This window comes from Ascaphus truei, chromosome 12, assembly GCF_040206685.1.
Source record: "Ascaphus truei isolate aAscTru1 chromosome 12, aAscTru1.hap1, whole genome shotgun sequence".
Taxonomy (NCBI): Eukaryota; Metazoa; Chordata; class Amphibia; order Anura; family Ascaphidae; genus Ascaphus; species Ascaphus truei.
The window spans coordinates 23726060-23741461 of record NC_134494.1 but is presented as its reverse complement, the minus strand read 5'-3'; the positions used below and the strand labels follow the sequence as shown (position 1 = coordinate 23741461).

At 45.1% G+C, this 15402-nt stretch overlaps 1 protein-coding gene across 6 annotated transcripts in view; it reads right to left on the bottom strand.

The window, feature by feature from the left end:
• TUB (TUB bipartite transcription factor) overlaps positions 1–15402 on the bottom strand; it is a 290155-nt gene that overhangs the window by 102085 nt on the left and 172668 nt on the right. The window contains exon 1 of one of the 6 annotated variants that reach the window (XM_075567024.1): positions 12450–13152. The exons of the other annotated variants lie outside the window; for them this stretch is intronic. Within the exon in view, the coding sequence (XP_075423139.1) occupies positions 12450–12487 (38 nt within the window). The 5' untranslated portion in view covers positions 12488–13152. Of the gene's footprint in view, positions 1–12449; positions 13153–15402 lie in introns of those variants that run through there. 6 annotated transcript variants of the gene reach the window in all.

The window sequence follows — 15402 nt, the reverse complement described above, 5'->3', positions numbered from 1 at the left end:
ATATTGGGCATATGGTTATGCACTCCTGGTTGATTTAAGTCACTATTTGTGTCTTATCACTGTGAAGTTTTATTAGCTGCGCACTTTAAATCACATTTCCTTTCAACGTTAATGACTTGCACCATAAAAAAAAACACTTTTTTTGTCTACAATACCGCATTTTTGGCTTATTCCGGAGCTTGATGACTGCAGGCCACAATGAGAATAAGGGCTACAGACATACAAGTAAACATTAGGGAAAGGAGTCCCTGCCCCGAAGAGCTTACAATCTAAGTAAAATAATTTAAGTTTATGAGTTATCGTGTGTAAATTTGACATTTATTCCAACATATTGTTTGACAAGTGATATTACAGCAAAATCAATACAGTCTATTAGCCATCCTAAATCTATAAAACTGTAATACATTATGCATCTATTGATTTGTAGAAACAATGTAACCCAACATTTTATTTTTAGATCCTGAACTAGTCTCAAACCAAAACCAAATGTTTTAATATGCTACAATGGACAGCAGGAATGATTAGCGCGTATAAATGAACCCCCATAATCTTGATTTACAGGATCTTAGCCTTGCTTCTTTAACAATTTCACCGTCAATGTGCAGTCAACCGTATGGCAAAGCATTAAAGGGTTACAACAGTGTTATTCAACAGGGGTTCCTAGGAACCCTTGGGTTCCCCGGGCATCCCTAAACGGTTCCCTGCAATTTTCAGATCACTTGAAAATTGTACCAAATACAGAAAAATTTACAATGCACCTGATCTCAGACGCGCTATTAGAGAGGGTTGGGGGTCCTAACAATGCATCTGATCTCAGACGCGCTATTAGAGAGGGTTGGGGTTCCTTACAATGCATCTGATCTCAGACGCGCTATTAGAGAGGGTTGGGGTTCCTTACAATGCATCTGATCTCAGACGCGCTATTGAGAGGGTTGGGGTTCCTTACAATGCATCTGATCTCAGACGCGCTATTAGAGAGGGTTGGGGTTCCTTACAATGCATCTGATCTCAGACGCGCTATTGAGAGGGTTCGGGTACCCTGGAATTTCACAATATGATTTTTAAGGTTCCTTATCCAAAAAAAAAAGTTTAAAACCACTGAGTTACAATGAAGCCTCAAAATGCTCCTATTAAATAATGGGATTCTTCGCACAAGAAATATGGTGATTTGTATGTCTACTTCACAAATACATAAAGACTGATATTAATAATGATCATAAATCACACATTAAAAAAGTTGGCAAGCCATTATCCACGTGTTGGTATACATCCATTATTTCTTCCAAAGGAAACCTGAGCGTTTTTTCAACTTCATCAAGCTACTCTGATAATAAGAATAGAACTAAGGAAGGTGACAACAATGGATTGACCAAGGTTGGATACCTTGCCCATATCTATATAAAATGTTTAAATGAGCCACAGTTGCAATGTAAAAAGATACTAAATAATATTATTACAATACAACGCTGTGCATAGGTGAATTAACAGTCAGTGCTCTCCCTGCTCTACTTTGTTACCTCCTTAGGCCTTGACCCCGCTGCCTACTACAGCGTCCGCTCTGGCGGACGCTGCACGGCCGAGAGCCCTCCCCTCAATGGCGCCGGGCCCGCTGCGAGGGGGGGCCGCAGCGCTGGGGCGAGAGCTGCTCCTGCTCTTAATAGAATTGAGAGCAGGACTCGCGTCGAGCGATACGGCACGCCCCCCGGCGGTTCAGCCAATGAGGGTGAACCTGCCGGGTGACGTCATGGCCGCGCCCCCTTCACTCCCCCGCCACGCCCCCCCCCCCCCCGGTCTCTCTTCCTGCAGTAAACTGCAGACCAGGGAATCGGCTGCACGCGCCGCCAATCTCGCGGGCGCGCGTTGCAGCGGAGATACCGGGGCCTTAGCCTTAGGCATAGGCGATAAAGTAACCAGTCTGTAGCAAAAAAATACTTTATGTAACCCAGTGGTTCTCAACGCCAGTCCTTGAGCCTCCCCACCCCCTTCCAAGGTTATATTTTGAGACTATCCCAGCTTCAGTATATAGGTGGATCATTCTTACTGGGGGGTTTTGAGGACTGGCGTTGAGAACCTCTGGTAAAACCCATTCTCTTACTTACAAAGATTAATAAAGCAATGCATAAAGCACATGTTATCCCAGTGGTTTCCAACCTTTTTTTTGGTTAAGGAACCCTAAGTGAAATGCTGAGGAACCCCGACCCTCTCTAATAGCAGCTCTGTGATCAGATGCATTGTACATTTTTCTGTATTTGATACAATTTTCAAATGATCAGAAAATTGCAGGGAACCCTTTCGGGCTATATAGTTACATAGTTACATAGTTACATAGTAGATGATGTTGAAAAGGAAGGCAAACCCAAAAAACCCCAGTGTCATATCATCCAATAATATCTCATAAGGGGACAAATAAATTCCTTCCTGACTCCAATATTGGCAACCAGATTATTCCCTGGATCAACATCGTTCCCATGTATACTTATTTGGTATATCCCTGTATACCTTTCCTTTCTAAAAATATGTCCAACCTTTTTTTGAACAAATCTATTGTATCTACCATGCAGTTTGCATATTGCTAAATATTCTTATATATTTTTTTAAGTTTGATACATGTAATTCAATTTTCTTAGGCTGCGGTCCCAGTACAGCCTGTGCGCACGGCGCGGCGTGCGCTGTGCGTGCAAGCACCGCCCCTCAATGGGGCTGGGCCCACTACGCACCGTGACGCAGAAGGTGCAGCCGCGCCGTGCGGCAGGGTTTTTCACAACTCAATAAAATTGAGTTTACTCCTAGCGACGGAGGCGTGGCCACGCCCCCACCGGCGGTTCACCCAATGAGGGCGAACCAGCCGCGTGACGTAATGGCCACGCCCCCGCAAATCCCCGACCACGCCCCCTCCCGTCGCAAGATTCTCCTCTCGTCACAGACCGCAGATCGCGGTTAGCGCTGTGACACGCGCCGCCCCCCCCCCCCCGCCGGGCGTGCGTGTCACAGACATTACTGGGACCGCAGCCTAAGTCACATCTTTCCTTTAGATCCTAACAATAGGATGGAAGTAGCAAGAAAAAGAAAAAAAGAAGCAGAACCTAATACATCTTATTATAATGTGAGTGTTATGTAAATTATTCTCTAACTCTTTCTATTGCTCCTAAAATGGTTTGGCAAAAGTGATTACATTAAGGCAATATTGTACCTTAGTAGAGAGGAGAGAATATGTCAAAATTGAACATACTTGGATATTTTTTACATTTTGGAAAAAAAAAATTGAAAATGTTCACTTATTTGAAACTTTTTTTTGGGGGGGGGTCGATTTCCCCCCCCCCCCCAAATATTCTCCAACTTTAAAACGATTTTCCATATTGCTGCGCCTTTTTAAATATTATCCGTTCACTAATCTTCAAATATTCAAATCAGATAAAAAGAAACTGGTGGCGACTTTTGGAACGCCGACGAATTTGCAAATATTAAAAAAAGAAAAAAAGAAAATGTAATTTTTGTAGAGACTGCTGTATACCCTAACTGAGGGGTGCTCAAATCAGGTCCTCAAGCACACCCCAAAAGGTCAGGTTTTCAGGATATCCCTGCTTCAGCACAGGTGGCTCAGACTGTGCTTCAGTCTTCGACTGAGCCTCAGACTGAGCCTCTGACTGTGCCACCTGTGCTGAAGCGGGGATATCCTAAAAACCTGACCTGTTGGGGGAGCTTGAGGACTGGAGTTGAGCACCCCTGCCTTAGGCCCGGGCCATAGAGGGGGGGAGCCGTGCTGAGGCGAGCGGACGCTGTGGCTCGCCTGCAGAAGCTGGGCGATTTCATGCCCATACAGGCGAGCCAGCGTCCGCGATCGGAGGTGGGGGGAGACTGTAGGGAGGCGGGGCAGTGACGTCGCTGGGCCAATCGCCTGCGACGCACTGACGTCGACGTCACGGCGCCGTGACGTTGACGCAGCCCCACTCTCATTGGAGGGTTTCAGCCGACAGCGCGCTGAAAAACAGCTTGGCGCTCGGCTGAAACCTCCAACTCCTCCGCACGCCTGCGGAAGCTCGCGTGAGCCCCCTCTCAAGGCATCCTCATTGAGGATGCAGGGGCTCAGCGCGGAGCGTCCGCACGCCTCAGCACGGCCTGTCCATCTATGGACACGGCCTTAGTCGATTGGCATTGTGGTATACAAATTGTAACTGATACTTATAATGTGCTGCAAAACCCTCGTGTACCATGAGATTAGACGTTAAAACATTTAATCCAGGAACATAAAAAATAGTCCCCATATAATATTTATTTCATTTTTTATGTTTTGAAATTAGAAGAAGCACATACAGCAAGTATTACCTTCCTTCTTATTGTGACTACCTACATTATTCTGTATAGCCAGCTATTGCTGCAAGGTGGGTATTGGGTATTTGCGCCTCTGCAATACTGGATTGGGTTATACAATGCCTATTTAATTTAGAAGACTGCACAGACTTATGACATTAAATGAGCCATTAACTGCTACCATTTAGAGTAATAAAATCCCAACAGGCTATAAACGCAGACTATTCACGCTGTATCCACATTCATTACGCACGGCCTTTCTATCAGCCGTGCTAATAAATCCACAGGGAATTTCATAACAGGACGATATTAAAAGCACATTCGATGCTAGAGACATCCAATACATATTACCTTTAAACAGGCCTTAAATTTTCTTCCGTTTCACCTGCATACTCCATAAATGTGAGGCTTTATTCTATATTGTTCTAAGCGGCCATTTGGGTCGTAAATCCCCATTGAGGTCAATAGGATTTTTGACCTAAAACAGCCTGAATGGCCATTTCAAACAATATAGAATAAGGTCCTTAGACCTGTGAAGGATTATTCATTTTCAGTGAGTCTCACTCAATGGGAGCCAGTCTCACTCAATGGGAGTCAGTCTCACTCAATGGGAGTCAGTCTCACTCAATGGGAGTCAGTCTCACTCAATGGGAGTCAGTCTCACTTATTTTAACGTTAGTGGTCTCAGACTTCAGTGGAGACCAAGTAATTAAGGTCAGACCTTTTCCATTAAAAATACATATTTTTAATCCACATCCCAAAAATCCTACTTCTCTGGGTTGATCCATGTAAAAAGTACAGTATATGGAGTTTTCAGGTTGTGGCCACTTTTGTGTATTAGGTTGTGTGTAAGAAACCCTCTGCATACCATAGCATAGCATCTCCTTACAGGTCCCCATTTAAAGCGCTTTGAAACTTGTTTGGCCCTACACCGTTCCTCATACATTTTGTTTTCCTTTTAGGGCTGTGCTCCTTTGTTTTTGTTGTATATCTGTGTTGTCAGACACTATCCTTCAGAGCTTACAAACGATAGGACAGGGAGACTCGAGCAAGTTGACAAGAAGCTGACACTGGCATTTCAGCCAGGCTCAGCTGCTAAGTGATGTTTCCACTTGGCCATGAACCTCATATCATGCTGTTCTTGTGTCTAGTATTCTACCCACCTAGCTGTGCATATTCCTGCTCACAAACATGGGCAAGGTGAAAAGTCATGCTTAAATGTTAGTGTTACCGATGTGAGAAAGAACACATCCTGAAGACAGGGCTAAAGCTACGATTATACAGGAGCTGCTGGGCGGCAGCACGATGTGGTGACGTCACCGCTGCGATCCGGCAAAGTGGCAAGTTGAACTGTAGGCAGGAGGCAGCCGGAGGAGACAGGGAGGCCGTGGCAGAGGCGTGACCGTGAGCGGTTCGCCTTCATTGGCTGAACCGATCACGTGACGCGGCCGTCGCCTGCCAAGAACAAATTCCTGTGTCGCCTCTACAGTCTGCCGCCCTGCAGTTCGGCGCTACGCAGCCGTCGCGATAGGTATGTTTGGTTACATTGGATTTATGCGCTTTGTTTTTCCGCCACACAACGCCGCCGGGCAATTTTAGGTATAATCACAGCCTAAGAGATGCAGCCAATACTTGCAGCATTTGAGTGTCTTTAGTGGTTATGTTAGAAATGCAGTGATTCAACCGATACATTTAACTGCCCCTAATTATTTGGTTGATCATTCATTTCGTTTTTAGCATACAGTACGTAAAAAAAAACACTGCACTAGTTAAGAGCCAAAAGGAGGGGAGGGGTTTTTATACCACCCTGAAATTAAGCCTGCTGCCCTGTATAATACTTAATATCTACATTCAATTCTAACCACTAAAGACATCTCCATAGAGAAAACTGAGCTAAGAGGCCAAAAATCTGTTTGCATACTAAAAACGCTGATTATGTGGATTGACGGTCTCCAGTGGCCTTGCCCACAGTGAATAACCAATGTAAGAATTTTTCCTCACAGTACTGGGCTCTCTGCAGGCTTCTGAGCACTTAGCAGTTGTCGTTTTTGGAGACACCAAGCAATGTATTTGGGCTTCCGTGTCCTAAGAAGAACAGAATGTAATGTTTGGAAGCATGTAATATTTTGGAGACTGGAAGACGTTAGAAGCACTCATGAGTGTTCTCTGTTTTTAACATACCTCGTGTGGCAGAGTATAAAAATCCCTTTCATACCCACACAGTGATGATATAATGTCTGATTCTTAGGGGCCTATGCAGTAAGCGTTCATAAGCCACTTATCGAGCACTTATCGCCCAAAATGCCTACTGCTATTCAGTAAGCGGTGATAAGTGGGTGATAAAAGACTGAATCGCCCCAATAAAATTGCTCATAAAAAAAATAAATCACTGAGGCAGCGGTGATAAGCCACTTATCGCCACTTTTCGGCATGTTCATAAACTTGCGCAATGCTAGTAGCAGTGATTAGGCTATGAACGCCTAGCACCACTCAAGAATGGTGATTTTATCACACAATCTTCACGCCAGAAAAAGTTGGCGTGAAGGTGTTGGAAGCCAGCAGAGAAGCGGCGAGATGGGACTTAGAAAAAAATGCATTTTCCTGCATAGGATTGATGCCGGGAATCTCTGGCGCTGATATCCATTAATATTAGCACCAGAGACCCCTGGCATGAATCCTGTGCAATAAAAATGCATTTACAGTAAACTTCATTACCATAGCGGATAGCCTCAGGGACCCCCTTCTTCCCGAGATACAGGTCCCGTTATGGGGGGCCGGTATCTCCTATGAATTTAAATGTCTGCGTCACGTGACCATGGGAATAAAATGCATAGGAGATACCGGCACCCCATAACGGGGCCTGTATCTCGGGAAGTAGGGGATCCCCGAGACTGAAACCAATGCGGTTCAGCTCAGGAGACCCCCTGCTCATCTAAACTATTAACAAAATAAAAACGTATACACATAAATTTTGGGCGATATTTGCACAGGGAGAGACGGCTCTCTCAGAACAGCTCTCTCTGCAGCAGATACAACTCGCCGGGTAAGGCCTTTTCAGAGGGTCGTTCATCAGATCACCGGCTTATCACCCGTTTTGTGAATTTTGCTATGACAGGTAACGAAGGCTTTCTGAATACCGTGATAGCAACGCTAATAAAAACGGTGATTTAAATGGGCCGGCGATTTTTTAAATGAAACTTTAGTGCATAGGCCCCGTAGTCGGCTACAAACACCAAAACTAAATCCAACAAGCCCAAAAGGATGAAAACACAATCATTTAAGTACAGGAGCGGCCAACTCCAGTCCTCAAGGGCCACCAACAGGCCAGGTTTTAAGGCTATCCCTGCTTCAGCACAGGTCAGTCGTTGACTGAGCCACTGATCAAGCCACCTGTGCTGAAGCAGGGATAGCCTTAAAACCTGACCTGTTGGTGACCCTTGAGGACTTGAGTTGGCCACTCCTGATCTAGTGGTTTGTTTGCCCTGAACCTTAACAGAAGCTTGGCAGTATGACCTGTCTAATGCAGCAGACAAGAGGCTGAAACGGACACGCTGAGGCTCATATTCACAAAAGGGTGCTAAGCTCTAGTACATTTTAGCTCCCACTTATTTGAGAGGCAGTTAGGGCATGCTAAAACGTAGCACCCGTTAGCAAACATAGCCTTCCAGCAGAGATCTGTATATATGGCCCTTTATGGCTTATTCAAGACACATAGAAACACTTTGCATGCGTTCTGTCCAGTGCAGTATGTCGATTTTCAGGACGGCAAGTAATGCACCTTTAAGATGCAGAACGAGTGATCACAAACGACTGTATCACACACAGAACGATGGGTGCTTGGTAATTCGACGCAAACACTCTGCAAACTAGGTGACAAGGAGCCTTGGTAGCGTAGCAACCAGGAGCCAATGGCAGGAGCTGCAGCAGCCGTGCTGCCATGGCGATTTGAGCTCGCCATGGCAGATCTGCACAGCCGACAGGCAGCGCTCACAATGTCCCTGCTGTGAGACAGAAACATAAAGGCCTCCTTCACATGTCAGATGGCTCCGTGGCTCTGAAAGGCTGACGCACAATTACACGTAGATTTGACAGGTCGCAGCAAAGTTTTAGGTTCCAGCACATTTTATGCTGTTGTGATATCCGTGCAACCTGACCAGATCTGGAACCTAAGGCCCAGACAAGGGAGATTAACGAAGAGTTAATTAACCTCTTGTCTGCATCGAGGGGCCTGCAGCCCCTCAGGTGCACAAGGTGTTAACCCAAGTCACAGGCGCACTGTTCCTTTTACATCCACCCCCCTCTTTGTTTGAAGTAACCTGCTCTTTTCCATAAGCAGTTACTGTAGTTCTATATTTGTAACACCAAAACATCATAGACTACTCAGCAGTACTGCATGTACTCACACTCTCCAGTGTACGGCTCCGGAAAATAGCTACTTTCACATTCCTCAGTCAATCCGGAATACAGGAGCTTCCAAGTAGTTAAAAACCTCTTTTGAAGGCGTTTTAACATAACTTTTATGTGACATTTATTTGCTTGTATAGACTTGAATTTACACACACACACACACACACACACACACACACACACACACACACACACACACACACACACACACACACACACACACACACACACACACACAATAGGAGAGGTGATAAAATTCCTGTGATAAATGTTATCAGATCTACTTTTCTTTTCACATTAAATATTACGTTGGTATTCTGCTGCCAGCTGCAGGCTCTGAGTTCCAGCTAAACGGGCCGCACACGTTTTGTGTGTATACTGTGCGCGAGTGAGGTACTGTGTGTGTGTAGTGTGTGTGTGTGTGTGTGTGTGTGTGTGTGTGTGTGTGTGTGTGTGTGTGTGTGTGTGTGTGTGTGTGTTTAAATACGTTTTCAAATAAATAAATTAATCCTTTAATAATTTTTTTAATAACATTGTACACACACACACACACACACACTTACATTTTTAGCGCTGGTAGCGGCGCAAATTCATTCTTTTACTCATCTTCCCCCCCTGTCGGCCGGTTCCACTCTCTCCCTGCCATGCTCGCGCGCGGCACCATTATAGAATGGCTGACTAACCTCAGCCAACAAATACTGCCGCGCGCGCACACGCACTATAGAACCGGACTAATATGTGTTGAGGATTGGCAGTACAGCTTTCCCCTACTCTTTCACGTGGGTAAGAAATGGTCCAATGGGTACAGCTATTCTTCAATAAGTACAGGACCCCAACAAACATGTACAGTGCCTGCTAGATAGGTACAGATCAGGTATTAAAAAAATGATGTTAACAAGATAAAGATGTTTTCCAACAGGCCCATAAACATTATTGGAGCAGTGTTCGTTGTTGAATCTGCAATAGCCACCTATTGCTCCACAACCCAGGGCTGTTAAACATGTGACCCCCCCCCCCCCCTTGCGGCATGCAGCCCACAAGGTATCGCCATGCGGCCCACAAGATGTCGCCATGCGGCCCACAAGGTATTGCCATGCGGCCCACAAGATGTCGCCATGCGGCCCACAAGGTATTGCCATGCGGCCCACAAGATGTCGCCATGCGGCCCACAAGGTGTCGCCATGCGGCCCGCAGTCTGCTCAGCAAGATGATGCAGAGTGCAGACAGACCCCGTGTCAGATGCTGGAACCCAGCAGTGTGCGAGCAGCAAGCAGGTGAGTCCGTCTGCCCACCTGACCAAGTACCCCCAATTGCCACGCCATGCCACTAATCATCTACCCAATACCCATCCCGCCAATCACTCACCCGATCCCCATCAGAGAGAGGGGGGGGGGTGAGCTTGGGGGAAGGGAGGGGGGGGGAGAGAGGGAGACAGAAGGAGGGGATGAGGAGAAAGAGAGTATATGGGGGACGGAGAAAGTGAAAAGGGCTGGGGGGAGAGAGACAAAAAAAAGATGAGAGTGAGAGAGGATGAGAGAGACAGGATGGGGAGGGAAGGGATATGTGCGAAAGGGAGAGAAAAAGAGGGGATGGGAAGCGGGAGGGAGAGAAAAAGGGGATGGGGACAGAGAGGAGAATGGGGGATGAGAGGGATGGGGGAGAGAGGAGGATGGGGGAGAGATGGGAATGATGAGAGAGGGATGAGGATGGGTGAGAGGAATGAGGATGAGGGAGAGAGAGACGAGGATGAGGGAGAGAGGGATGGGGGAGAGAGAGGTGAGGATGGGGGATGGAGAGGAGGATGGGGAGAGAGATGGAGATGGGAGAGGGAGGGGAGCATAGGGGAGAGAGATGGGGATGGGAGAGGGAGAGGGGGACATGGGAGAGAGATGGAGGTGAGAGAGGGAGAGGAGGATAGGGGAGAGAGATGGGGATGGGAGAGGAGGATGGGGAGAGAGATGGGGATGGGAGAGGAGGATAGGGGAGAGAGATGAGCATGGGGAGAGAGGAGGATAGGGGAGAGAGATGAGCATGGGAAGAGACAAAAAGGGGATGGAAAGAGAAAGGAGAGAATTGTGGGAAAGAGGGGATGGGAAGAGAGACAAGATGGGGATGTCGGGGAGAGAAGGTGGATATGGGTGTCACTGCAATCGACATAAGCTTAGTGTGTAAAAATTTAATTTTTCCTCTTCCGCGTGTTGATGATGCAGTGACGCTGATGATGTAGTGATGCTGATGATGCAGCAACGCCGATGATGCAGTGCGGCCCGGATCTTGCAATCAAATATAAAAATTGCCCCCCCAACATATTTTGAGTTTAACGGGCCTGCTCTAACCCATCTGCGTGAGTGATAATAGCAGGACAGCAGCACAGAGAATGAACATGTCATGCAGCACCATGCTCAAAAGATTTTGACTTTAGGGTGTCTTGTTTCAGAGAAGGAGCTATGATGGCCACAGATGTATAGAGATACTTTGTATGATTAGAACTGTATTTCATATGGGAAAAGAGCAACGTCCATCAGCAATGTAATGCTGTTTCAAGCTGTGGATCTCTTTTTGGTCAGATAAGCAGGAAGCAGGGAATTACTGTAGACATCAACTTCTATTTATACTATATACTAGAAGAGTCATTAAGACTTGTAATCGGTGACAATGATAAGAAGCCCCTGGTGGTAAATGTGCCTAAAAATTGATAAAATGGGATCGTATTTGTGACCTCAATTTGAAGCCAGGAACTGCTCAGTATTGCAACTGTGCCTCAGTCCTTAAATACATTTCCTAATGTTTACGCCCAATAAAATTAATTTGGCACTGACCGGCAGACCAGTACCTCTGCATACTTTACTTTAAGTAGAAACTGCAGTACTTCAAACGGCACAGTAGTATTCTAGCAGTACAGTTAAAAAGGACTATAATCTCCAAAACTGAACAGCGATTCCTTGCATTTGTTTATATAAATACTTTATAGGCTGACATTTGTATTCATGAAAATAGATACTGTGATTTTAATCACATAATATATTTGCATAAAGAAATCTTGCCATCGCCCAATACACACTGGTAATCTTTTTATAAATATGAATGAAACCGGTAAAATATTCTGTGCCAGCTACAAAAACAAAACACTGTAATATTGCCAATTAAAATGTGAAAATCCAGTTAAATTGAAGGCACTGTAAACCGCACAGTACTTTTAACGACACAAATTACTATGAAGAGCTTAAAACTGCTTTAAAATAGATAATATTGAACAAAACACATCAATCATGCATAACATTTCACGGCCAATGACATTTACATATAATTCAAGGAAAATCCAGCAGCTGGACCTACTCGACAACACCTGTAATCAGTGATCGAGAAGGGATATTGCTAGATCAGAACAGATTACACATTTTTCATAGGATTCAGTGTTAATGCCTGTAAATCAAATCCTATGGCACTGGCCACATCGTTAAGCAAAAGATTTAATTATCCCAAGAAGAACCAGTAATAGTTATTTTAACAAGATGAACCGACAAGAAAATAATAAGAAATGAGCAGATACAAATGACATTGCTTGCGACTCTGAGACAACTAGGAATGATTGGCAATGTCATTGTAATGTCACACTTAGTATTGATGTGTTAAGAGAAATAGCATTCACATTTTAGGAGCAGAAGAAAGGAAATTGAGTACAAGGTGCGAGAGGTAAGAGTGTGTTGGTTACAAAAGCAGATGTCATGTTGTACCTGTAAGGGATCCAGTCAGACTGGTGCTTAGAACTCATAGCTCACAGAGACAGGTGTTTGGTCCTCAGCATGAAGGGCCTGGACCTCCAACAAAAGACAAGAAGATGACCTGCTCAGACCCCATACAGACATCTGCCACCTCCTCAGCAGCATCCTCTGGATCCCAGCGAGCACCTCAGCTCATCAATCAAATGAGCAAGGTGAGGAGGAGTACAGGACATAACACAGTGCAGTAATCAACAGGGATGAATGGGAACTAGCCCAACAACACACTCATAGCCTCTTTATCCAAATGCAGCATTCAAATATGGATATTTCCTCTAAAAGAGAAAGCAGAAAGACATCAGTCTCATGGTGCATGTGTCCTGCATTAGTCCAGAGATGGAAGCTTTAGCATAAGGATCTCCTCCGCTGACACACAAAACACTGCTGAACCAGCCCAGCTTTGTCCTGTTGCACATCTCCCTACATCTGCTGTATGAGGGACCAGCCTATACCAGCTGCATAGTCTCCGCTTCTTCTATGAGCACTAGAAGGCTCACTAGAGCTGCAGCTTAATGGGGCACCGCAGCCACTGAAAGGTTCATCAGCAGCGACAGCCAGAGTACAGCCAGTGTTCATTGTATGTCCATTTCTACTTTAGCCCTGCACAGCAGCTTCCAGCCTCAACCTCCGCCTCCATATCAACAGCCAGCCACACCCCCCTGTGATATCATCTGCCAGTCAGTGAGCTTGCTGCAAAACCTGAGCTGGATTTGCCACACTGAATGGTTTCAACTGTATCCTCATTGCATTATGCCAAGGGGGGGGGGGGGGATCCCAACTCTGTGATGCAGAAATGATAAAGTAATATTGCAAACCCACCAACATTTACCACGTTAAAAAAAAAAATAGGTACCATTACCACGTAAAAAAAAAAATAGGTACCAATGTAGCTGCTAACCCTTTGACTTGTGTTGGATGGATGTGCTTCCAGGAAATTCCTGGAAGTCCCCCTAACCTGTGCATCTTACCTCATATTAAAAAATGTTCTTTTCAATTAAAAAAAAATAACAACAACAAAAAAAGGATATGGTGCTCCCTGAAAATGGAGAAAATAACAGGGCTTTCTCAGGGAATCGTGCTCAAAATTCCAGTGGTAACCCTGGCTGATTTATGAAAGCCTTCAAATGACCGTCCACCTCTCAATCAAACTAATATCCTCTTGTAGGACTCCCAACCATATCCTGGGGCGAACCCTTGCAGTCACGAAGGGGCAGAAACAGTAGATCTCCATCTTGCCATTTGAACGTGTTATAAGGACATACTGTCTAATCTGTATATCTTTCTTGTACAACTCCATGGTTCTAGTCGATAATGTAAACAAAATATTTTGTATGTGTACTCGTCAAGGAGGTTGTTGTCCCCTCCAACCCCCCCATCAATTCTTAACAAAATCAATAAATAATTATAAGTAGAAAACAAATGTTCTGTTTAATAGGTACAACTGGTCTTACAGAACCCCAAAACATGTAGTTTACCAGGTAAATAGGTAAAGAAGACTGAGCCACTGCTTGAGCCACCTGTGCTGAAGCAGGGATATCCATAAGAGCTGGCCTGTTGGTGGCCCTTGAGGACTGAGTTTGAGACCCCAGCCTTAAATAGTATTCGCAATGCTCTGCAGACCACTGTGGCAGAGAAAGGAGCAAGTGAGTTAGGCCGCGTCCATACACAGCGCGACGTCGCGAACAAAAGGGCGTTCCTCTATGAGGCCGGCCATAGAGCACAAGATGAACCATGGGATGAAGCGCGATGGCGTGGGCGATTTTCGAGCAGACAAAACATTTGTAATTTTGTCGTGCGACGGCCGTGTCACGTGAGCGGTTCAGCTAATGAAGGCGAACCGCTCACGTGATGTCATGACCACACTTCCGTCGCGCAAAACCCAAAGGCCATGGATCGGTTCTCTGGCAGACCATGTACTCTGCGGCACACACCTACCTACCGAGGCCTTAGTAGGAGAGAGGGACAGTATTACGACAATCAACAAATCTACAGTGAGAGACAACTACTAATTGGCCATTCCAATTTACAATAACTTTAAAAGAGATCCCTAAATAATCAGGACTCCACCATTTTTCTTCATCTAACAGGAACATTGAGATGTGCAAAACGTTCGCAAAAGTTGTAACAGAATATTACGTTGTAATAAAAGCAAAAAAACGGCAATAACATTTGCGGGGCTCAAAGTCACATGACTAATATGACCTCGTTTTTTGTGAGGTTTTGTCAATAAATTGGATGAAAAATAATCATAAAATTATGAAATGTCAAAAATGGCCGGGAAAAGGGGGGAAACGTCACAGCATTTTTCCCCCCATAAAAATGAATGCAAATTTTACAAATTTGCTACATTTATGCAGACATTAAAAAAGTTATGGCGGGTAATAAAAGTGACAAAAACCCTCCACCGTACAGTAAATAAAAATACCACTTGTGGATCCATCTGCATGTCTCAGACAGGTCTGCAACCCTGTCTTTCCCCATTATCGCTTAGCATACAGTGCTTCCACTGCAGCCAGGGATTCTGGGTAATGACATGCAAATGAGTGTGTCACTCTTTACTTCTAATCCATTTTAACATGGATCCCTATAAGCATATGCCTGCCGTATGACACAGTTTTTCATTACATTTATGCCGGGTTACATTTATGCAAAATGAATGCACTAAAGAATTCCCTACAAAGCCCGACCAGTTCACACATCCCTAGTAACAGGAGAAGCAGAGACATTAGTACAGGAAGGTGCAGAACGAGAAGCGAAGCACAAAGATAAAGGACAGATTAGAGACCGTGGCAAAGAGAATATACAGTTTTGCAAAGTGAGTATTTTGGCCCCATTACTGCCAAAGAGGTGTATAAAGCATTGTGATGTGGTTATTTATGTGTAATGGCCGTAATATATTGCTATGGAG